The 24978-nt window shown below is 40.1% G+C and overlaps 1 protein-coding gene across 1 annotated transcript; it reads left to right on the top strand.

Moving 5' to 3' along the window:
- The first annotated feature begins 1899 nt into the window (after positions 1–1899).
- DDX43 (DEAD-box helicase 43) lies at positions 1900–18329 on the top strand. The gene is made up of 17 exons (XM_036101137.2): positions 1900–2149; positions 3953–4008; positions 5629–5758; positions 6931–7062; positions 8195–8276; positions 9225–9381; positions 9826–9944; positions 10581–10688; positions 11071–11212; positions 12007–12107; positions 13561–13648; positions 14860–14987; positions 15189–15298; positions 15795–15933; positions 16445–16532; positions 17128–17283; positions 18247–18329. Exons 1-16 carry the CDS (start codon positions 1900–1902, stop codon positions 17242–17244), a joined length of 1947 nt encoding a protein of 648 aa, XP_035957030.2. The 3' UTR covers positions 17245–17283; positions 18247–18329.
- Positions 18330–24978: the final 6649 nt, after the last annotated feature.

Below are 24978 nucleotides of genomic sequence, written 5' to 3'. Positions count from 1 at the left end.
TGACTGCAAGATCAAGTCGCACGCTCCCCCGACTGAGCCAACCAGGTTCCCCTCACTGGATAGTTATTTATTATTTATTTATTTATTTATTTATTTATTTATTTTTAAAGATTTTATTTATTTGACAGAGAGAGACACAGCGAGAGAGGGAACACAAACAGGGGGAGTGGGAGAGGGAGAGGCAGGCTTCCCACAGAGCAGGGAGCCCGATGTGGGGCTCGATCCCAGGACCCTGGGATCATGACCTGAGCTGAAGGCAGACGCTTAACGACTGAGCCACCCAGGCTCCCCTGGATAGTTATTTATTAAGTTATATCTTTGTTCTATGTACTTTCTGTATGTATAATATATTTCACAATAAAAGTAGCTAAAATTAATAACATCTATGTTTAGGAATACTATGAAATACTATAAAATCAGTAAGAGTATAGGGTAAACAAAAAAAAAAAAAAGAGGAAGAAGAAGATATACCAATTTTCTACAATCTCTTCCAGAAAATAGAAGATAAAGGAAAACTTTCTAACTCATTAACCCCATACCAAAACCAAAGACACTGCATAATTACAGACCTCTTTCTCATGGACCTAGGTGCAAAAATCCTCAACAGAATATTAGGATTAGATTAGATTGGACTAAAATAGAATAGATTGGATTAGAAATCTAATCCAACAAAATTCCTCTCTAAAGATCATTAATACTATCCATTTCAGATTAAGGATTAGAGAATGGATATTAAATACGAGACACATTTATGTTTTTATCTATATTCTGGGTGCTTTAATAGCACTGTAATCCTATTTCTCCAGAGACGATTACATTAAAAGTTACAGTTAATCCCATGTGAGTTAACCCATTCAACCTGTATGGACCAGGTTTAGTTACGTTTTTTCTTTTCCTTTTTTTCATTCCTCAGCACAACATACTAGGTAACTTCTTTGTTTGATGGGTGAGTGAACTGAGATTTGTTTAGACAATTCAGAGATCCTAATCAAAGTAGGGGCACTCCTAGCTGGCTTACATCACTGAAATATTATGTCCAGCCACAGAGCCACCGTGCAATGATAGGAGTTCTTTAAGCATTTATTAAGTTTATTTCATTAGCTCGAATACTACAGCAAACATTCAGGTCAAGTGTTGTGTGAAGCATTGAAGCAACATTTTTCAGCCCAGGGATTTTTAAGCTGTGGGTCATTTTATTTTGTGGATTACAACCAATATTTTTAAAAATGAATGTAGGTTTGGGCGCCTGGATGGCTCAGTTGGTTAAGCGACTGACTTCGGCTCAGGTCATGATCCTGGAGTCACTGAATCGAGTCCGGCATCGGGCTCCCTGCTCGGCGGGGAGTCTGCTTCTCCCTCCGACCCTCCCCCTTCTCATGTGCTCTCTCTCAAATAAATAAAATCTTAAAAAAAAATGAATGTAGGTTTAAGTATATCAAGTGCTGCTCTAATTGCAATAGTAAATGCAGTTTTGTCAACCTTCTGTTTCAAATTTTTTATGTATGTACTGGGTCATGTTGTAAAAGGGACTGATGTTTATGAGTCACTGAGATGGGGGTATTGGGGTGGGAGTTCAGTAGGGCAAAGCACAAAGAGACCGGGGAGTCCCACACCTAAAAAAGAACTTAAAGCCGGCGCATTGACTCGTTCAAGGAGCGCCCACACGATAAAGAGAGTGGATTGGTCAAACCGTAAAGGTCCCGCCCACAACGCCTCATCCACCAATGGATGTGCGGCCAGGGCGGGGCGGGGCGGGGAAGGGGCGGGACGAACCTCGCGCGGGCTCCTTAAGTAGCGGCTGCGTGGATGCCCTAGTAGAAGACTCTACGACGGCACCGTGGAGTGGTGCAGAGCCAGACGCGAGCGACGTCGGACGCGCCGGATCTTCCTCACGGAACCATGTCGAAGCAAGAAGGAGGCGCCAACGCCTCCTCATGGGTCGTTACTTCCCGGCGAAACTCGGCGGTGTCCCGTGCTCCGGAAAGGAGGCCGACGGAGGACCCGAATCGAAGAGGTCAGGAGGCCGGTAGGGGCGGCAGAGGTGGCGGCTGGAGGAACCCCTCTGGCCTCCAGCAACCTGTGGCCGCTGGCCTCCAAGAACCGCCGCTTTGCTTTGGATTGAATAACGTGTGGGTCGGCGCTGTGATCGGTGAGTGAAAGAGGATGGGTGTGCTGGGCAGGGCTGGGGCGGAGAATGGGTGGGGCCAGGGGCGGGGCCTGGGCAAGGGCATCCACGCCCCACTCTCCTCGCCTCCAATCAGCTGCCACCTAATGAGATTCAGGACTTTACCTGTGATATTCGTAAAACCTTCTGATGCCATAATTAGTCATTTAACGCACCTTTTGCTATTTCGTGGAGACGATATTTTGGGAGAACAAACTTCGATTTAGGAAATCTTTGTGATGAAAGGTCAGGTCTTTTCACAGCTTACCCCAAAGGAACAACAAAGCAGTGCTGAGTACAATCTGTGTCTTTGAGCACCATTTAGAGCCATTAAAGAAGGTGTAGGATATTATAGGGTTGTTCAGAGCATTGACCATATCTTGCACTTAGTTTCTTTTATTGAATATAATTTTATCTGCTGAAAAACAGGATCTTTTTCTTAGTACATCTTGAGTCTTACAAATTCATTTTTGAAAAACATTTAGAAACCATAGGAATAGAGATTTGCCCCATTTGTGGCCATTAAAACTGAGGATAAATTCCAACATTTTACCTATTAGGAATGGGAGCTAAAATTTTGTTTACCCTTTTTTAAACCTATTTTGAAAAACGATGACCACATTTTTTTAGGCAGCTATTAAATAGAACATTAGGAGACTAATTGCTAGACCAGCTAGAGATTCATTGTTCCCTCAAGAAGGCTCAGGCTAAAGATCTGAAGAGTGATGCTCCATAAATGAAAGCCACTAGGTTTGCACTAAAAATCACACTCTCAACACTTAATTCAGCACCTGTGACAGTGCAGGCCCTGTGCTAGAGAGCACCCACTTAATGTTGGTCTGGAACCACTTTTTTTCCTTAGTGTGGTAAAAAATAAAAATTTAAGCATTATTAATTTTAGGTGTGCAGTGTGAGTACAGTACTGTTAACTATAAGAACAATGTTGTGTGACACATCTCTAGAATGTTTTCATTTTGCATGACTGAAACTACCCGTTAAACAATTCCCCATTTCCCCCTTTCCCTATCCCTGGCAAATAGCATTCTACTTTGTTTCTATGTTTGATTACATTAGACCCTCAAAGAAGGTCATGCTCTATTTGCTTTTTGTGAGTAGCTTATTTCATTTAGCATAACGTCCTCAAGGTTCATTCATGTTGCAAATGATAGAATTTCCTTTTTAAGGCTGAAATCTTCTCTAGCATATTTATCCCATGTGTCTTCGTCCAATCATCTGTTGGTAGACATTTAGGTTGGTTCCACCTCATGACTATTGTGAATAATGCTGTAATGAACGTGGGAGTGTAGATGGCTCTTTGAGATAGTGGTTTTGTTTCCTTTGGATATATATCCATAAGCGGAATTGCTAAATCATATGGTAGTTGTTATTTTTAGTGTTTTGGGGAACCTCCATGCCTGCACCAATTTACATACCCACCAAGAGTACACAAGGCTTCCCTTTTCTTCACATTCTCACCAACACTTTCATATATTTTTTAAGATTATTCATCTATTTGAGAGTGAGAGCAGAGTGAGAGAGTGCGTATGGGGGGGGGGAGGGGCAGAGGGAGAAGCAGACTCCCCACTGAGTAGGGAGCCAGACAAAGGGGGGCTCGATCCCAGGACCCTGAGATCATGACTTGAGCCTGAAGGCAGGCACTTAACTGACTGAGCCACCCAGGTGCCCCGCCCCTCTTTGTGTTTTCGATAGCCATTCTACTAAGTATGAAGCAATACCCAGTTGTGATTTTGATTACAACTTTTAAAAAATTTTTATTTTTAAAAATAGGTCGTGGAGGGTCAAAAATAAAAGACATCCAAATTACAACAAACACGAAAATACAGGTAAGTGGTCTGCGATCTTAAATCCTCAAAGAGCATAGTTCATTTCTAACTCTAATTTCTGTTTAGCTGTTAACATACTATGGTAATTTAGAGAAGTCGCCAAAGCTCTTCAGACTGCTATTCTTTTCCAGGAATGGTTACATGCTGTGGTCCATTCCAGGTCTAGGTTTTGTGACTCCTGGAGGTAAAAATCTTTATAGAGATAATCTCCACTGACAAATGAGATCTTTGGGGGAATATTCATCATGCACTTCCCGACTCTCATCCCTCAAACCTTAACCTGCTCCTGTGTTCCCAAGTCTCAGCAGCAACATCATTCACCCAGTACCCAAGCCGGAAGTCTCAGATTACTTCTTCTCCTGCAACCAGTCCGTCACTGAGTCCTTTCTATTTCCTGTATTTCTTAAGGAGAATCACATCATCTGGGAGTGTTCTCCCCTAACCATCCACTCTGCTTCCAGTCTTACCCCCTCTAACCATTCTGTATTATGACCAGGGCAATAGTTCTAAAACACAAATTTTGTTCATAATTTGTTTTCTTTTCCTGCATAAAAATCTTTCATAATATCTCAGGCTCTTAAGAAGTTCAGACTTCTTAGCATGGTCCACTTGATCTGGCTCCTTTTCCTTCACTCCCTCCCCGAACTCCTCTTGAATGTCAGCAGCTGGACTCCTGCCACACTCCCTCCTATTTTAGCTGATAGAACTCCTGTCTAAGACCTCCTGCATCCCCATTCTATGTAGGTCTCTCTTTTCCATATTCTCAGCATCCGTTTCAGCCTCATTTAAGAACTTCTACAGAGTTGTCTAAACAGTGCAAATGGCAAGCTTTGAATCACCAGCCCAAGACAGCATTTGGTGTAGCAGTTTCTAGTTTTTATTGAATCAATGTGGGTATCTGAGATTATGTACATTGAAAGATGTGACTTGTAGATTCTGTCCTCCAAATGTCGTCTCAGCCTTGTTGTAAGTTGCTTCCATTACCATATACATGGTGGAAGTAGAGCATCCCCTCAAGTTAAAAGTTCATGTAAGTAACCTGACAGCGCAATCAGCCGGTATTTATATAGCACATAGATTAAGCCCTACAGTTGTGTAAGATTTGCCAAAGCACTGTTTTACAGTTAAGAGGTCAGATTAACGCCTTGATCTTCTAAAACTAGTTGCTGAATTTATTCCCTAGTGGTCACGGTAGTTTTTATTTTTATTTTTTTAATTTTTTTAAGATTTTGAGAAAGTGAGGGAAAGGGTGAGGGAGAGTCTGAAGCCGACTCCACACTGAGCACAGAGCCTGGCGTGGGGCTCAATCCCACAATGGTGACATCATGACCTGAGCTGAAACCAAGAGTTGGGACGTTTAACTGACGGAGCCACCCAGGCGCCCCTGTCATGGTAGTTTTTAAATGTAGATTGTCCTGCTCCTTTTCATCCAACCAGGGGGTGAATCTCAGGATAAATTTGTTGAATGTAGAATGCCCTCAAAAATTAGAACTTAAGACACTGATAGATAGCAATACTATATTTACTTTAAATTTTTATAGTGTTTGAAGTTGAGTGATTTTTGGAGGGGGGGGCATGGTAAGGGGACTTCAGTCTCACCTATTTTTCCCCTGCATCTAGATAATAAAAGGTCACTCAGAAGAAGCGGAGGTCAGAATCTTTGGCAACAAGGTGATGCAGGCGAAGGCCAAAACAGTGATAGATAATCTTGTTAAAAAACAAGAAAATTACAATTCAAAACTCAGAACTGGTAAGTAATTTTTGCTTACTACAGCCTTGTAAAATTTGAAAAATTGCATTCAGTGTTATAAGGCATTATAGTTGATGCTTTTCCTGACAACAGAGCTTCAGATTGCCATCATTAAGTCTTGTCTGTTAGGGATTTTTTTTCTTTGAAATCCCAAAATACTGTTTCCTCAAATTAAAAATGCTTAATTTCTGTGATTAAGCCTAGCAGTTTCACTTTTAGCCACAGATAGGTGAAAAAAAAAAACTTTTAATACACTCACTATTAATGATAGAAGGATTAGTCCTGGCCTTCTGATTTTATGGTCTTCTCCCCTGGAATGTGACTGACTTTGAAAACTGTCTAATTATTTAGTATTTAAAAAATCTCTGGGGTACCTGGCTTGCTCAGTCAGAGCATGAGATTCTTGATCTTCCCCAGGTCATGAGTTCAAGCCCCAGGCTGGGCATAGTTTACTTTTTAAAAATCTCAGATTTAGGGGCGCCCGGGTGGCTCAGTTGTTAAGCATTTGCCTTTGGCTCAGGTCATGATCCCAGGGTCCTGGGATTGAGCCCCGTGTCGGGCTCCCTGCTCCACGGAGAGCCTGCTTCCCTCTCTCCCACTCCCCCTGCTTGTGTTTCCTCTCTCGCTGTGTCTCTCTCTGTCAGATAAATAAAATCTTAAAAAAATAAAATAAATAAATCTACCCTTTAAAAAAATCTCAGTTTTAATTAAAACAACAAACCCAAAACTCAGACCTGCTTGGACTAGAGAAAAAGCCATTATTGAGTCATTTCCAGAAGCAATGTGGAAGTAAAAACAGCATGTGGGTTCAGATGGCAGCATTACCTCTTAGTGTTTCTTGGGAAAGGAACTCTAGGAAGCCTTTAAGACTCTTCATCTGTTAACCTGGGGTGACATCTGCCTCACAGGATTATTGTAAAGATTAACATGTGATTTATTAGCAAACACTAGGCTCTCATTATTTTTCTTCTCTTCAATAAATGTATTTTCCATCTCCTAAATCTGGTAACTGACAAATCTGGTATTGTCATAGCATTGTAGTACTAAAACCCACATCTTCTATTTTAAGCATTATTGTCTGTTTTTTAAACACAAAAGAATAAAGTGGTTTGGGGGAAATTTGTACAATTAGGATTTGTTTTGAAACTAATTCTGTAAAAATATTTTAACAGATATTATTGCATTCCAACCTTCTGTTGGAAGAGATGTAAAGACAGATAGTAATGTTACCGAGAATCAGCCATTGATTGATTGGGATCAAATTCGAGAAGATGCTTTGAAATGGGGGAAAAAAAAGTGGGAAGGTTAGTGCTATATCCTAACATTTACACGTGGTATTGATGTACCTCTTGAGGTGTTTTTTAACCTCTTGAGTTTTTTATTCTTTAAAATGTTGTCTTATTTCTAGTAATGAAATCGATTAGAAAAATGATAGTAAAATATGTGCTGCAATTAGTCTCTAGGGCAAGATTTGTTTCTATGTTGTCTGTGCTGTAATCTATGCTATAAGTGGGAAATTAAAATATTATACTTATATTTTGTCTTATTTGAGGTAACTCACAGCAGGAGTTTAATAAAATTGAAAGAAAATCGAGCATAAGGGGAAAACGAAGGCAATAAACATGCCAACCATAAGTGGTTTAACATTATTGGCTATGGTTGAGCAAAAATTGATCCTGGAGTGTCCTGGCTGATAGGGGCAAAATAAAAAGGGAAAACCATTTAATAAGAAAGAAATATGTAGTTGAGAAGAGCGGGGTTTTTTCATTTGCTTTAATTTTAAATGAGAGTCTCACCTGGAATTATTGCGGAGTGTAATGTTTCATGTCACATTCACTAATTTTCAGGGTAAATTCAGGTGCTAATTCTGGCTATCAAAGTGAGGCAGCAATACATTTATTAAAACAGTGACAGATATTAACAATGATTAATTCAGTGGTCATTCTATCTGCATGTTGTTACCAGTGCCACCTTGACAGTACATGTAGTGGGGAGATTTGGAATGGGGGGCCAGAAAACGGATTTAAGTTTGGAGGAAGTATGCTAGGCATATAAGAAAACAAAGTAGTCTCAGGAAGTGGAATAAGAAATATTCTATTCCTAAACAGAAATGGGATGGACCTTCAAAGAAAAAAAATCAGTCTACCGTGTTTGAGAGATTCATCAGTTGGGATGATTGTAAAGCATACTTTTCTTTTATATTAAACTTAAATTATTAAGGGTCTCTTTCTTGGGTAAAAAATGTACTCAAAAGGCAAACCAAAACAGGAGATCTCTTAGAGACTAGCATAAGCCTGACTGGCAAAGAACAACTATCTAAAACTGTAAGGTGAATTTAATAAATACTTTAGTTTGATTTCTGTTACTTTGAATAAGTTTCAATGAAATGTAAATTCTGATAATTTATCAAAGTTTTAATTTTCATCTTTGTCCCAGATTTACCACCAATTAAGAAAAACCTTTACGTGGAGTCAGAAGCAACAAGTTCAATGTCACAAGTGCAAGTAGACATTTGGAGGTGGGTAGTTTTATTGCTTTAAGTATTTGTATAGTTGTTACTCATTAGGGAAACATTCAAAGTGATTGCATTTGAAGACTACACCTCTGGTATTCACATGAACTTGGTTGCATCCTACATGATATTTTAGAGCATTGCTATCCAATAAACCTTTCTGCAAAGATGGAAAAAGGGCAATATTTGTGTCTAATAGAGTAGTCACTATCTATATATAGCTATTGAATACTTAAAATATGGCTAGTATAATTGAGGAACTAAGTTTCCCATTTAAAATTTAAAAAAATAAAATAAAATTTAAAGACTCATGTGGTTAGTGCCCACTGTATTGGACAGCACTTTTAGAATTCTACAACTGTTGAAAATCATAAGTTGATTTGATGCATTTCTTATTCTTCAGTGCTTACTATCTGGAATTAAAGGTCCTAACAGCAACATTTTTTTTTTCTATTAAAGTCAGTTATAAAACTAAGTATGGTAAAAAAAAAAAAAAAAAAAGTATGGTATAGCAGAAAGAACAGTTATGCTAGGGTTGGGGTAGGGCTCAGACTTTGGATAAGCAACTAATGATCACCTGTCAAATGAGAATAATTCCCATTTGGCAGGATTGTTGAGGATAAGTTAAGAAAATATGTATGGAACATTGTAGAGCTTTGTGTCAGCCAAGTCTGATTTGAATCATGAAGTGTGTGATTTTCAGGCTCTATTCTTCACATTTCCATGAAATTTCATTGGCCCATTCATACAATGTAACTTTTTCCCTTTCTGATAACTATTCTGATAAAAAAAAAAAGATGGGCTCACTTCTATTTCTTATTACATTTTACTGTAGATTTACAGTTACAGTTGTAGTTGGATTTCTTGATATGATGAATTAATGCTGGCAAAAATTTCTGGCTTAGGGAATAAAGTGACCAAAGCCGCTAAGATTTGTTCTATTTTTCCTTAAAGGAAAGAAAATTATAATATAATGTGTGATGACTTGAAAGAAGGGGAGAAGCGTCGTATACCCAATCCTACTTGTAAATTTGAGGATGCTTTTCAGTGTTATCCTGAGGTTATGGAAAACATTAAAAAGGCAGGCTTTCAAAAGCCAACACCGATCCAGGTATGCTTGTTTGCTTTCTTGCTTTTTTTTTTCTTTAATTCCAATATTTTACTGACAGTTTTTCCCCCCAAACAGTATCTGATTTTTTTAAAAGATTTTATTGAGAGAGTACAAGTGTGGGGGTTTGGGGGTGGGGAGGGCAGAGGGAGAAGCGGGAAGCCCACCATGGGGCTGCATCCCAGGACCCCAGGATCATGACCCGAGCCCAAGGCAGACCCTTCACTGAGCCATGCAGGCGCCACAAGATCTGATTATTAAAAGTTAAATCCCCAGGGAGGAACTCTCCCTTGTGAGCACTCCCCTAGAGGCCCCCCCCCCCCCCCGTACCACCAGTGCCTAGCACTCAAAATGTGTTTGTTGAAAGAAGTTTGGGCTTAGGAGAGGAGGGGGCGCTTGACTAAAAGATGCAGCTTTTAATTTTAATGTTAATCTTTTCTTTTTTAGTCGCAGTCATGGCCGATAGTTTTACAAGGTGTAGATCTTATAGGAGTAGCCCAAACTGGAACCGGGAAAACACTGTCCTACTTAATGCCCGGATTTATACACTTGGATTCACAGCCTGTGTAAGAATTTCTACAGCTGGGTTCTCTTTATAGGGGGTTAATAGATATGGATACCATAAATGCAAATTTTTTTTTTTTTGGTCTGTTGCATTGGTCAAAAAATAATGCCAAGCCTCAGGGAAATGCACTTGTACCATGCTGGTGAGAGTATAAATTGTCAAAGCATTTTTAGGAAGCAATAGGTAGTCTTTTTTAAAGATTTTATTTATTTATTTGACAGAGACACAGTGAGAGAGGGAACACAAGCAGGGGGAGTCGGGGAGGGAGAAGCAGGCTTCCCGCCGAGCAGGGAGCCCGATGCGGGGCTCGATCCCAGGACCCTGGGACCATGACCTGAGCTGAAGGCTAAGCCGACTGAGCCCCCCAGGCACCCCACAATAGTTAGTCTTAATAGTGAATACTGGAAATGTTTGAATTATCACGTCCATTACAATTGTGTGAGAGAATGTTGGCCGTTTTAAATGAAAAGGCTGGTATCGGCCCTTGGGATTTTTTTGTGTGCAACGTTCTTCAGTATTTTTCTGTGTTTTGTGGTGAATGCGTGTGACTTTTCACATTCATTGCTACAAATTCTGAAAGTACTGAATGAATATGCTATGTATCTGAGTCAGGTACTTTAATATTTTCTCTCTAAAGAATTAGAGGAAAGAGTGGACCCGGCATGTTAGTCCTCACACCTACGCGCGAGTTAGCACTTCAAGTGGAAGCTGAATGTTCTAAGTATTCATATAAAGGCCTCAAAAGGTAAGTCATTTCTTTGTCCATTCTTGCATCAGCTATTTAATAAGTCAGTTTTATACATTCTCCCCATTATTTTTCACATACGTAGAGAATCTGAATGGCTTAGCATGGGTCAGGCATTACCCCAGTCCAAATCAATGGTAGCCAGGGCAGTGAGGTCAAGTAACAGTGATGCAAACATGGCTCTTTATAGGACACATCACTGTGGGTTGACAGGTGTGGATAGTTCTTAGAATGGAGCAAATACTACCCAGAAGGTATCTGATACTTTCTTACTTACATACTTTTTACTCTTATTTTATACCCAAAATACTTTGGTTGGTTGGGATTTTGCGTTGTGATGGGACATTTCCTTGCCTGAACATGAACCTCTTTTTTTTTTAAGTGTGTGTATATATGGCGGTGGAGATAGAAATGGACAAATACAAGATCTGAAGAAAGGAGTAGATATTATTATTGCAACTCCTGGAAGACTGAATGATCTACAAATGAATAACTTTGTTAACCTCAGAAATGTAACCTACTTGGTAATCATGGAGTAAGGGTTTGGGATACTAGGAGGAAGAACTGAACTCTTACTAAATTCTTTTTTATTTTTTTTTCTGCACCCAACGTGGGTTTTCAAACTTACAACCCTGAGATCAAGTGTCACATGCTCTGACTGAGCCCAGCTGGGCACTCCAGAACTGAATTCTTATTAAAACAGTCCTTTAGAATGGTTGTCCATTTTATAATGTTTTCAAATCCTAGGGATATTTTGCATTCCCTCTAGTATGTTAAAATAAGGATTTTAAGAATTCTGTTTTAATGTTTTTTATAAATGTTGGAGAATATAGAGAAGTATAAAAGATTAAAATCCATGTGGTTTGTTTTTGTTTTTTTTTTAACTTTTATTTTTTTTAAGATTTATTTACTTTAGAGAGCACATGCAAGCAGGGGGAGGGGAGGGGCCGAGGGAGACAATCTCAAGAAGACTCCCACACTGAGCCTAGAGCCTATCGTGGGGCTCAGTCCCACAGCTCCAAGATCATGAGCTGAGCCAAAATCAAAGAGTCAGATGCTCACACAACTGAGCCACCCAGGCACCCCTCCACGTGGATATTTTAGACACTTAACAGTTTTTCATTAGATGGATCTAGAAACTGTTAGCCAACTTAAAAAATCAAGTCAGTCTGTTACAACTCCAGATGACTTTGTCCTGAAGAAATGAAAATAGTGGCTTAAATAGGGGAAATGAGAAAAAAGTTACCTTACCATAGTATTATGTTCATAAAGAGCGTACTTCCCATATCTAATGTAGCCACTATCATTTCTGATGCAGGTTTTAGATGAAGCCGACAAGATGCTAGATATGGGATTTGAACCCCAGATAATGAAGATTTTACTAGATGTGCGCCCAGACAGGCAGACTATTATGACAAGGTAGGTGTATGCCTAACTGCTAGTTTGTAAAATAGAAATCAGTGGACTGGACTCCACCTTTTTTTTATTTCCCCAGAGGATTTTAGAGCATTACCTGAAGGTATCTTGAGATCCTCAGGTGAAAGACACGTCATCACTTAGTATAGCAACTCGGTGTAACTGTAACAATGATTATTGGGTTTCCTAAGTTACAGATAGAGATTTTTTTTTTTGTAACAGATTTTTTAAAAAATTTATTTGCCAGAATGAGAGTGAGCAAGAGAGTACAAGCAGGGGGAGCTGCAGAGGGAGAGGGAGAAGCAGGCTCCAGCTGAGCAGGGAGCCCGATGGGGGGCTCAAACCCAAGACCTTGGGATCATACCCTGAGCTGAAGGCTTAACCGCTTAACTGACTGAGCCACCCAGGCACCCCACAGAGATTTCTATACAAACTTAAGGGGGACCTCTCCCTCAAGGGGAGATTGTGTTGTTTTGTAGTGGTGGCCTCACATTTGAATGATCACCTGCCCTTAGAGATAAACCTTTGACTGAGTACCTTTTTGCCCAAGATAAAACTGAGAAACAATGATTGTTATTTAAATGCAGAGTGATCTATAGACTATTGTCTCCTGGGCTTATATATCCTACATGTCATTAACATAAAAAATAGTATATAATTGGGGAAATAACATTAAATTTCCTCATTTGTTTTCTTTTTAATACCACCCTCATTTGTTTTTTTACTAATCTTTCCATTATTGTAATTACTGTGAAAGTGTAAAGGTAGGTGATTACTTTCATAATATATATGGATGAAGAAACACTTGAATTTACATGTCCTTTCATCAGTACACTTAATATGCTTTTATTTCGCATAAGCATTTGATTTTTTGCCTGCTGACAATGCTGACCAAAAATAGTAGGGATTTTTTTGGTTTTTCTTTTATGAAGGCCAAGAAAAAACTAATCTAACCCTTGAATTCATTTTAGATTAGAATTTAGGTTAGAATTTAAGGTATATATCTCCTTCACCTTTGGTTTATAAACCTGTTTTGTTTTTGTTGTTGTATTTTTAAAGATTTTATTTATTTATTTGACAGAGAGAGACACAGAGAGAGGGAACACAAGCAGGGGGAGTGGGAGAGGGAGAAGCAGGCTTCCTGTTGAGCAGGGAGCCCGATGCGGGGCTCGATCCCAGGACTCCTGGGATCACGACCTGAGCCGAAGGCAGATGCTTAACGACTGAGCCACCCAGGTGCCCCTAAACCTGTTTGTTAAACTTAAAGGTTTCATGTAGTAGCTTTGCTATAGTTGAGCAGTTCTTTGTGAAGTATACATTTTCTGTAAAGTCTCCCTTATTTAAAAGTACTCAATTTGTCTTTCATGGGTAATCCAGTTCATAGCATTCTTAGGGAAACTTAGTAATATTTGATTTACAAATAAAATTTTAATTTTTATATCATGTTTATTTCCAGTGCAACATGGCCATATGCTGTCCGTCGACTTGCACAGACTTACTTGAAAGAGCCAATGATTGTATATGTTGGTACTTTGGATCTAGTGGTAAGCTTGTTTTTTATTACTATTATAAAAAATATTTATGAAAGTTTTAATTACTTTGTTTTGGCATAGCTACTCTGCCCCCTCCCTAATTATAGAGAAGACCCTAGATACATATGATTTTATTCATAAATACTTCAGTATACATTAAGACTAACTTTAACATAATTACCGTACTGTTATCTCACATCTAAAATTTTAATAATCCCTTAATACCATCAAATATTCATTCCTTGTTCCTATTTTCCTGATATCTCATTTTATTTAATCCTGTTAAAATCAGGTTCTTCGGGTGCCTGGGTGGCTCAGTTGTTGGGACATCTGCCTTCAGCTCAGGTCAGATCCCGGGGTCCTGGGATCGAGCCCCGCATCGGGCTCCCTGCTCAAGGAAGCCTGCTTCTCCCTCTCCCACTCCCCGTGCTTGTGTTCCCTCTCTCGCTGTGTCTCTGTCAAATAAATAAAATCTTAAAAAAAAAAATCAGGTTCTAAAAGGGCAACACAGATGCATGTATGTAATTCTGGTGTTCTCTTTTGGTGAAGTCATGATGGATCATTGGGTCCAGATGTCAGTAATTATACAACTTATGAAGGTCTCTATTATGTATCTCCTCCATTACAAAGTTATCTGGCCTTTCACTTAATTGAAATCAACCTTTCAATTAATCATTATTGGAAAAAATGACCTTTTTACTTAATCACCAGTAATAGTGATAGGTCATTGCCTAAGTTCATTTCATTAAATTTCATGAAAAGTGAGGATAGATGTCATTCTTTACTTTCATTGAATGCTATTAAAACCTATTTTATCTCTGGGTTAAAAAGTTGTATCAGTGATATTATGAAAATTTGCGTTAAGTTGTCAAAATCATAAATGGGAACTCTTGTGTCCTAAGCTAATCATCTTCCTTTATTGAAAGGACTGTACCCAAATTCATGATGAAATTTTGGCCTTACTTCAGTTTTCTTTTCCAACAATAGTAACCAATTACTTTTAACACACTGCCAAGCATTCATTTCCAACTCCGCTTCGGTGAATGAGCAAGAAGTGAAAGGCTGAGCTACGAATCTTTGAGTAGAGGTCATCTTGCAAGGACCTGCCTCTTTCTTGTTAGCAGTTTATTAAAACTTAACCAGGGATAGAAATAGATGTATTCTGAGCCAATGTGTAGGGTTTGCCTATCAATTTTGATGTACTGTGATCTTTATTCCTTTAGGCAGTAAGTACCGTGAAACAAAACGTAATTGTCACCACCGAAGAAGAGAAACGCTCTCATATCCAAACTTTTCTAGAAAGCATGTCTCCCAGAGACAAAGTCATAGTGTTTGTCAGCAGAAAAGCTGTGTAGGTATTTTTTTCTTTTACATCCTTAAATCATCAAATTGATTTGTTTAACATTCGCTCTGTTTGCATACTAATTTCAAAAGGGGTATGTATGTCTTATAGTATGTTAATCCGGTCTTTTGCTAATAGAAGTAAAACTAGTGGATTGATAGTGATATTAGAAGAAGCACTTCAGATCACTGACTTCATCTTTTGCTTCAGTGCTGACCACCTATCAAGCGACCTGATTCTGCGACATGTATCAGTGGAATCCCTTCACGGTAATAGGGAGCAGAGTGACCGAGAGAGGGCATTAGAAAACTTTAAAACAGGTACATTTATACAAGTAGTATTGGTTGCTGTTAAAGGGTACAAGGCCTGGGCATGGCTGAGTGACAACACCTTTTCATGGAGCCTATTTGTAAGATCTGTCCTCAGCTTGCAGATCCCAAAACTATACTTGTTAGAACTTTGAATATTAATCAGATCTCCAGAACTATCCAAACTCAAAGAGCAAATATTTAGACCTGGATATCAAGGTAATTTGCAATGGGGGTTATTTTCTTTAATTTACCTGAGAGGCATAGATCTTTGTGACATGGTTCAGATGATTCAGGGATTGGTTGCTGAGCCAGGGTGTATATTGTGTTGTAACTCACCAGCAGTTTAAAAGGCTAGAAATGCCCCTTTCTCATTTTCACTCTCTGAAGTGTTTTAATACTAAAAGTAATAATGGCTCACCTAGATAGTGGGGGAAAATTATACTTTTCTGCTATGTCTTGGGTTGGTTTATGCCAGAATGTATATTCTTTTGGTTTTATTCTTTAGGTAAAGTAAGAATATTGATTGCCACCGACTTAGCATCTCGGGGTCTTGACGTCCTTGATATCACACACGTCTATAATTATGATTTCCCCCGGAACATCGAAGAATACGTGCACAGAGTAGGGCGCACTGGAAGAGCAGGGTAAGTCAGCATAGTCTACCTCTGAAAGAAGCCAACTATCATAACTCCCTTCACAGACTATTCTTAGCTAGAAAACGTTTTTTTTTTCCTATTGCTCATGAATTGTCTGTGACACCCGCTTTGCTCCTTTATCCCTGTCTTAATTGGCCTGTTGCAGATTCAGCCAGACCCCTCTTGATTAGCTGCAGCTGTTTCTTACTCCACTCTGCTTTCTCTCTGCAGAGTCACACGGAGCGATGCCCAGTGGTTCCTCTATTGTCCCCGCGTAAGAGGGCCTTTCTCATTGAGAGCACTACTATCAAATCCCCTGCAAACACGCTGTTTAAACAGCTCCAGATTATTGAGATTCTAAATAGCTGTTTAAGTGATGCTAACTTCTAATACATAATAACATATTTGGGCTTAAAAGTTGAGGTTTGGCTATTTTTAGTGTTTTGCTAATGAATCATGAGTATAAATCAAAAATCAAATTAACATATGAATTCCTTCCCCCCACCCCACCCTTTTGTAGGAGAACTGGGATATCTATTACTCTCCTCACTAGAAATGACTGGAGGGTTGCTGGAGAGTTAATTAATATTCTGGAAAGAGCGCGACAGGTGATTATACAACTCAGAACTCTACCTTGTATCACTTTTCTAAAGTTCAAATAATTTCATTGACTCCAAGTACCAGGGCTTACTGTGTGTCAGGGAAGACAGATGTTAAGCATGTTATGAGGGCCGTAGCGTGGCAAAGACAAGGAGCTGTAATACAGAATTGGGGAACCCAATCTAATGGGGGTAAGCATCAGTGGAAATAGTACTGTGGAAGAAGCCGGTGGAGTGGAGGTTGGGAGAATTGTACAAGAATGGGATGCACGTTCCAGCTGGGGAACACATTCAGGCCCTGGGGACAGAATGCCACAGAACGTGGCACCAGTTAAGGCATGTTCAGGGCACTGGGAAGCAACTGAAGGGCCATACATATGAGCAGGGAGTGGTAGCATCAGGGAAGTTTAAGATCAGTCTGGTTTTCGAGCTTGAAGATAGATTTCAGAGTTTAACATGCAAGGAAATAGACTTCATTGTTGGAAAGATGTCATAGAATTGGGAAGGTTCTGTGACTGAGATTTGGAGGTATTTTAGCATATTGTAGAAAAGCTGTTACTCTGAAAGAAAAATCTCATTCCTAATAACACATTTAATGTTTCAGAGTATCCCAGAGGATCTTGTGGCAATGGCCAAGAGGTACGAGGTGAATAAACTGAAAAAAGAAATGGAGAAAAAATTGGGGAAACCCCAAAGAAAACCCCAGAAGTTTTATTATTAATGCCCTTATTGAAAAGTGGTACCAGCCTCCTGAGAGGAGGTAAATAACACTTTCAAATTTTGGACTTTTGGGGCGCCTGGGTGGCTCAGTTGGTTGGGCGACTGCCTTCAGCTCAGGTCATGATCCTGGAGTCCCAGGATCGAGTCCCACATCAGGCTCCCCGCTCAGCGGGAAGCCTGCTTCTCCCTCCCTCACTCCTGCTTGTGTTCCTTCTCTCGCTATGTCTCATAAATAAAATCTTTAAAAAAAAACTGCAATGAGATTGCCTCACACACGTTAGGATGGCTCCTATAGAATAGCTACTATGAAACAATGGGTTTTGGCAAGGATGTGGAGAAATTGGAAGCCTCTTGCTCTGTTGGTGGGAATGTAGGGGTGCATCTACTATGCAAAATATAGCAGTTGCTCAAAAAATTAAATATAATCCAGGCACTCCACTTCTGAGTATAAATCCAAAAGAACTAAAAGCAGGGTCCCTAAGATATTCGTATATCCATGGTCGTGGCATCTTTATTCATAATAGCCAACAGGTGAAGGCACACCAGGCATGAATGAATGGATAAACAGATGGGCCTATCAAGGGGAATTCTGACCCAAGGTACAACATGGGTGAACCTTAAGGCCACTATACTGAGTAAAATAAGCCCGTCAAGGACAAATACTGTGTAATTCCACTTACCTGAGGTACCTAGAGTAATCAATTCACAGAAGTAGAATGGTGGTTTTTAGGAGCCAGTGAAAGGGGGAATATGGGGAGATATTTAATGGGTATAGATTTTCAGTTTTGTAAGATGAAAAACTTCTGGAGGTTGGTTGTGGAACAATGAATATACTGGATACCAAACTATATTTAAATGGTCAGGATGGCAATTTTTTTTTATTATGTTAATCACCATACATTACATCATTAGTTTTTGAAGGATGGCAAATTTTATGTGAATTTTATCACAGTTTAAAATTCAAAGGCCTGGGAACAACAATTGACATTTTTTTCTTTTTCAGATCTCAAGATATATGGAAGTATGGGAAACATGCTGGCACTATGAAGAAATAAGTGATTCTTAAAATAATAGTGTTTAAAAATGTAGAATTCAGTATTTTATACTTTCTTTAATAAAATCAAAAGTATTTAAACTTGAGTTAAATTTTTTTTCATGGATATTAAGGAATGTAGCATTTTTTCACTTTTTACTATCCTTATTTAAGAATGTAAATTTTATCTCCTGTAATGTTGTTATATTAAGGTCAGTCTTAAGAGTTGAAAGCCTGTTCAGATGTCATGGCAGTGAAAGATACCATTAACAAATAAATGTTTTTTTATGATAAAAAGATAAGATGATCACTGTCTTTTTGAATAGCCCTTTAATTTTGTTAATAGTATTTTATTTGGGAGTACTTTTCTTAAGGGATTACGTTTCACCTACTTCTAAATGAAACAATAAAAGGATTTCATTAGACAAATAGGCAACGGCTCTTAAGTTGCAGCCCATAGGCTAAAATAAATACTAGGAAAATCTCATTTTCATGAAAGCTTCTTTGACTAATCGCGTTCTCCAACTTCAGTTTTGAGTAGTTTTCTGTTCTATACATGATAGTTACTTGTATTAACACTTAATATTTATATAGCTATTTGTATATAATTGATTAGGGCTTCACCTCATCTTACACAATAATAGCTTCCTGGCATAGGGATAGGAAGATTAATAAGAACAGAAAGGAAAAAGGAAAAGTAGAAATGAATCAAAATGGAGTTCAGTGAAAACGAACAGCTGATTCTTAAAGCTGACTGATGAATTAAGTTTCTAGTAAGTCTGAGTGGGGAGGAGAAAACAGCTCTCCTGGTCTAGCTACCTTTAGAGATCTAGAGGCATAAAATTGTAAAGGCCATGTATAACCCTATATCAAAAAATTCACCAGCTTGACTATATTTTCCTAAGTCACCAAAAATAACCCAAGTAGTTAAGCTGACTAGACAAACATGAATGGTAATCAAGGGCCTTCAAGAGGGTTAAATCTTGTGCACAACATTAAAAAGGATGAGTCTTGGGGTGCCTGGGTGGCTCAGTCGTTAGGCGTCTGCCTTCGGCTCAGGTCATGATCCCAGGGTCCTGGGATCGAGTCCCGCATCAGGCTCCCTGCTTGGCAGGAAGCCTGCTTCTCCCTCTCCCACTCCCCCTGCTTGTGTTCCCTCTCCTGCTGTCTCTGTCAGATAAATAAAATCTTTAAAAAAAAAAAAAAGGATGAGTCTTCAAATCATTCTATAAAGCTAGCATAACTGATACCAAAACTGAGAAATAGCATTATCTCAAGCCATTCTCAATGCTGTGCATAAATCTCTAGAAAATAACTGCAGTCTGAATGCTGCAATGGAATAAAATGTACACGCTAGAAAGGATGAGGCAGTTCTATGCATACAGATAGAATGATCTCAAAGTGAAAAATGTTTTATTAGACTATATGTACGCACAGAAGCATATTCTTAGAAGGATATGTAAGAAGTATTAGTAATTGCCTCTGGGAAGGCAAATGTATGTCTGAGTAATTGGACAATTGATACTTTTCATTGCTCTTAGGTACTTTTTGAGTTGTTTTTGGCATTTGCATGTATCACCTGTCAGAAAAAACTGAATAGTAATGAAATATGTTCATAATAGTGCAAACACCTATCAAAGTGTGTAAGAACTAATTTTTTTAATAAAAATTATAAACAAGCATTAAAATAAGTAAAAAATGGCTAATATTAATATGGGTTATAGACAGGTTTTCAGCAAAGGTGGCCTAGGCTAATAGCTAAACTGTCCTTACCAAAATGCAGGATTATATATAAAGTCTTTTTTTTTTTTTTTTAAAGATTTTATTTATTTATTTGAGAGAGAGAGAATGAGAGAGAGAGAGAGCACATGAGAGAGGGGAAGGTCAGAGGGAGAAGCAGACTCCCCGCTGAGCAGGGAGCCCGATATGGGACTCGATCCAAGGACTCGATCCAAGGACTCCAGGGACTCCAGGATCATGACCTGAGCCGAAGGCAGTCGCTTAACCAACTGAGCCACCCAGGCGCCCTATATATAAAGTCTTAAATACAGGGTTTCTTTTCGAGGTGATGAAAGTATCCTAGAATTACATAGAGGTGATTGGGTTTTTTTTGTTTTTTAAGATTTTGTCAGAGAGCACAAGTGGGGGAGCGGCAGGTAGAGGGAGAAGCAGGCTTCCCGCTGAGCAAGGAGCCCGATGCAGGGCTCGATCTCAGGACCCTGGGATCATGACCTGAGCCAAAGGCAGATGCTTAAGGACTGAGCCACCCAGGTGTCCCCATAGAGGTGATTGTTTAACACCACTGACTAGACAAACATGAATGGTAATCAAGGGCCTTCAAGAGGGTTAAATCTTGTGCAGAACATTAAAAAGGATGAGTCTTGGGGTGCCTGGGTGGCTCAGTCATTAGGCGTCTGCCTTCGGCTCAGGTCATGATCCCAGGGTCCTGGGATCGAGTCCCGCATCAGGCTCCCTGCTTATTAGTATATTTGAATATACTAATAACCACTGAATTACACCTTAAATGGGTGAATTTTATGTTAGTGAATTATATTTCAAAAGAGCTCTTTATTTTTTTCAGAGTGGGAATGGAGGTGAGGGGCAGAGATTCTTTTTTTTTTTTTTAGGGAGTGGGGAGGGAGGGAGGAGGGAAAAGGAAAGAAAGAATCTTTTTCTTTTTTATAATTTTTTTTTTTAAGATTTTATTTATTTATTTGACAGAGAGACAGAGAGAGAGGGAACACAAGCAGGGGGAGTGGGAGAGGGAGAAGCAGGCTTCCCGCTGAGCAGGGAGCCTGATGCAGGGCTTGATCTCAGGATCCCGGGATCATGACCTGAGCCGAAGGCAGACGCTTAACGACTGAGCCACCCAGGTGCCCCTCTTTCTCTTTTTTAAAGATTTATTAGAATGTAATGAGCAGGGGTGCCTGGGTGGCTCAGTTGGTTAAGCGACTGCCTTTGGCTCAGGTTATGATCCCGGAGTCCTGGGATCGAGTCCCACATCGGGCTCCCAGCTCAGCGGGGAGCCTGCTTCTCCCTCTGACCCTCTCCCCTCTCATGCTGTTTCTCTCTCTCGCTCTCTAAAAAAAAAAAAAAAGTGCCATGCACTGAACTCTACCTCTAAAACTAATAATACACTATATGTTAATTAATTGAATTTAAATTTTAAAAAGATGTAAGAGCTTTTAAAAGCAAAGCACAAAATTTTAAAAAAAGATTAGAGAGAGAGTGAGTGACTGTGGGGCAGGGTGGGGGGAGGAGGGAAGGATGGCAGAGAGAAACCCAAGCCGACTCCGCCCTGAGTGCAGATCCTGAAAAGGTCCTCAATCCCACAGCCCATGAGATCATGACCTGAGCTGAAGTCAAGAGTCAGACGCTTAACCCACTGAGCCACCCAGGTGCCCATAGAGGTCTTATTTTATAAGTCTCCTTAAAAACAGAAGAGCTAGTAGGATAGTAAGGAACTTACTTTATAAGTCTCGTGAAAAGCCAAAAAGCTGGTAGGATAGTAAGGAACTCAAGAGCGTGAAGCAGAGCACCAGCAACTCCAAACCTCTTTTGGATTTGATGAGGTTTGATGACCCTATTCTGCTAGATCAGTGGGGAGGGAGGCTCAGTGACAACTTCTTAGGCTAAACTAAATGTACATACTCAATACCACCAACCACCCTACTTAGCATGAGACTCAGGAGCATATGTGAGGAATCTCAGCTTGCCAGCAAAGCACTGTTTGGTATTCATGGGAAGAGCCCTTGCAGAAGTCCATATGACCAGCCTGGAGCTAGGATCACTGGCACTCCCAGATGACAGTTCAGGGGCAAGAGACTAGATCCACCTTGGTGGGTCTGAGGTCCATTTACCTCTAGTAAAAACTTCACAGGCATAGATTCCCATACTGAAAAACTGAATTTTTACTTTGGTGACAAAAAATCAAGGACCAAGGTCAACTAGAGGTGAAGAATTTAAGACTCTCCTCACATTAAATGAGGACACCAAAGGGCTATTACCTTAAGTTAAGGTAAACCAAAAGGAAACCCACTTCCAACTTTCTGCAAACAAGATGGCCTTGGCACTAGGAGAATAGGAGTCAAAATGAAAAGTAAAAAATGACGTTGAGAATTGTAGCCCTGATTACACAGACGTGAAGACTAAGTTCATATCGCCTGGGTGATCTAAGAAGGCTCTAGATGTAATCTTTTTTTTTTTTTTAAGATTTTATTTATATATAGAGAGAGAGTGTGTGTGCATGTGCGCACATTAGCAGGGGGAGGGGCAGAAGGAGAGGGAGAGAGAGAATCTCAAGCAGACTGTGCAGCTCAACCAGTTGAGCCACCCAGGCACCCCTTTAATCAGATTTTATAAATTAGAAACAACACGATTTTTCCTTAAACTCCACAGTCTTAGTTTTTCAGGGACAGAGAGAATTTGTAGCGATGACATCAACTGCATGTCATTTGGCTGCTCCTGACGCTGCAAGGCTAAGAGGATTTCTACCTCACTAGCCACTGAGGACAAGAATTCTTCAGCTGTGCTCCAGAAGCATCTGAGCCCCGGCAAGGGGGCTTGCTTGCAGGGTCTGACAAAGCATGACGTGTTGCACAGGTAGCCCAGGATTCCCAAGCCTTGTAAAGGCTTTCATTAGTGCCCACCAGGCCTGTGCCAGTTCATCAAGTACCCTAACCAAGCACACACTCATCTTCCCTGACTTTCCGCTACCCACTAGCCCTGCCATACTCCTCTTAGCCTACTTCCATGACCCTATAAATGTCAAAAGGTGCACCAGCCTGGGGTATGGCAGAAGTTGTAGTGGGACAGCCTTTGAGACCATATTAATGAGTATTGATAAAAGAAAGCAGAGGGGGATGGAGTTAAGATGGTGGAGGAGTTGGGGGACCCTAAGTTTGTCTTGTCCCTGGAATACAACCAGATAGTTATCAAATCGTTCTGAACACCCGAGAAATCAATTGGAGGTCTGAGAAAACAAATACTGCAAGTCTACAGGTCGAAAAGCAACCCTTTTGGAAGGTAGGAGACGCAGAGACTTGAATCAGGTGTGATATAGCTGAGGGGATAGAGCAGTGGGGAGGGAGCCTGCTTAAGGAAGCTATGGCAAAGTATTAATAAGCAGCAGAGCACAAAGTCAGAACTTTTAGAAGGCTACTACAGTGAGGGTGTGCCTGGCTTAAAGGCGCTCTGGTGGTGAAGCAGGGCAGAATCCCAGGTGTAATACCTTGATCTGAGGATCCCCTGAGTCTCAAGAAGAAGGGGTGGTGCCTAAGCAATGCAGTTACCAGGCATAAGCGTGGGGGAGCTGGCTGAGAATAGCGAGTCTAGGTGCCGGCTTTCTGTTCTGTGTTGCCATGAACTGCGAACCGCTGTGTGGTCATGCCACCGTTCTCCTGGGATGGGTCCAGCCAAAGGTAGAAGCGTGGTGAGACTCCCTCCCCTCCGGGACGAACAGCGGAGTCCCTAAAATTTGGAGGTTTTAACTCAGTCCCGGGCCTGAGATAAAAAAGCTCAGATGCACGCAGGGTGAGCACAAGAGTTCTGACGGAAACCGGGAAGACAAGAGTGATTGATTGCTCTTCTGTGAGGGCTCATTGAAAAGTGGGGTCCCGAATTTTCCGCTCTGGGGCTATAGAGCTGGGCGCTGCCATATTCATCCGGTGCATCATTACTAAAAGCCTTCAGGGAGCAAAACAGCACCACCTAGTGGAGTCCGGCGCTGCTTACACCAAGCCCAGCCACCCTGTGCACTGGAGGCGCATTTCCACTAGGGCAAGTCCACCTGAGAATCAGTGCAAGAGACCCCTCCCCCCAGAAGACCAGCACAAACAACTCGCTCACATCAAGTTTACTGGTCACAGAGGGCTGCAAAGCTTCAGCAATAGGGGAAAATAGTATCTAGCATCTTTGTACTTTTATTCTTTAGTTTTTTATTATTTTTCAGTTACTTCCTTATTTTTTTCAATTTTTTATTCTTTTAAAATTTTTATATATACTTTATATATATTTTCTCAATTTTTTGTTTTCTTTCAATGTATTTTATTTTATATATACATATATTTTTCTTTCTTTCTTATTTTGGGATCTAGTTCATTTTAATAAGTAAACCAAAACACACCCGGGATTTAGGTTTTTTTTGTTTTGTTGTTGTTGCTATTGTTTTTTTTTTTGTTTTGTTTTTTAAAGATTTTATTTATTTATTAGACAGAGAGAGACAAAGCGAGAGAAGGAACACAAGCAGGGGGAGTGGGAGAGGGAGAAGCAGGCTTCCCGCGGAGCAGGGAGCCTGATGTGGGGCTCGATCCCAGGACCCTGGGATCATGACCTGAGCCGAAGGCAGACGCTTAACGACCTGAGCCACCCAGGTGCCCCTTGTTTTGTTTTGTTTGTTTGTTTTCCTCTTTCTTCTTTTCTGGACAAAATGACAAGATGGAAAAATTCAACCCAAAAAAAAGAACAGGAAGTAGTACTCACAGTCAGGAATTAATTGATTGATTGATTGATATTTATTTTTATTTTTTACTTATTTATTTTTAAATTTGTCTTTTTTTAAAATAACGACATTATTTATTTATTTGCCAGAGAGAGAAAGAAAGAGAGAGGCAGGCAGAGGGAGAAGCAGGCTCCCCACTGAGCAAGGAAGCTGACGTGGGGCTTGATCCCAGGACCCTAGGATGATGACCTGAGCCAAGGCAG

Source organism: Halichoerus grypus, chromosome 9 (genome assembly GCF_964656455.1).
Source record: "Halichoerus grypus chromosome 9, mHalGry1.hap1.1, whole genome shotgun sequence".
Taxonomy (NCBI): domain Eukaryota; kingdom Metazoa; phylum Chordata; class Mammalia; order Carnivora; family Phocidae; genus Halichoerus; species Halichoerus grypus.
Note: the sequence above shows the minus strand (reverse complement) of the source record. Positions and strands in the feature narration are given on the sequence as shown.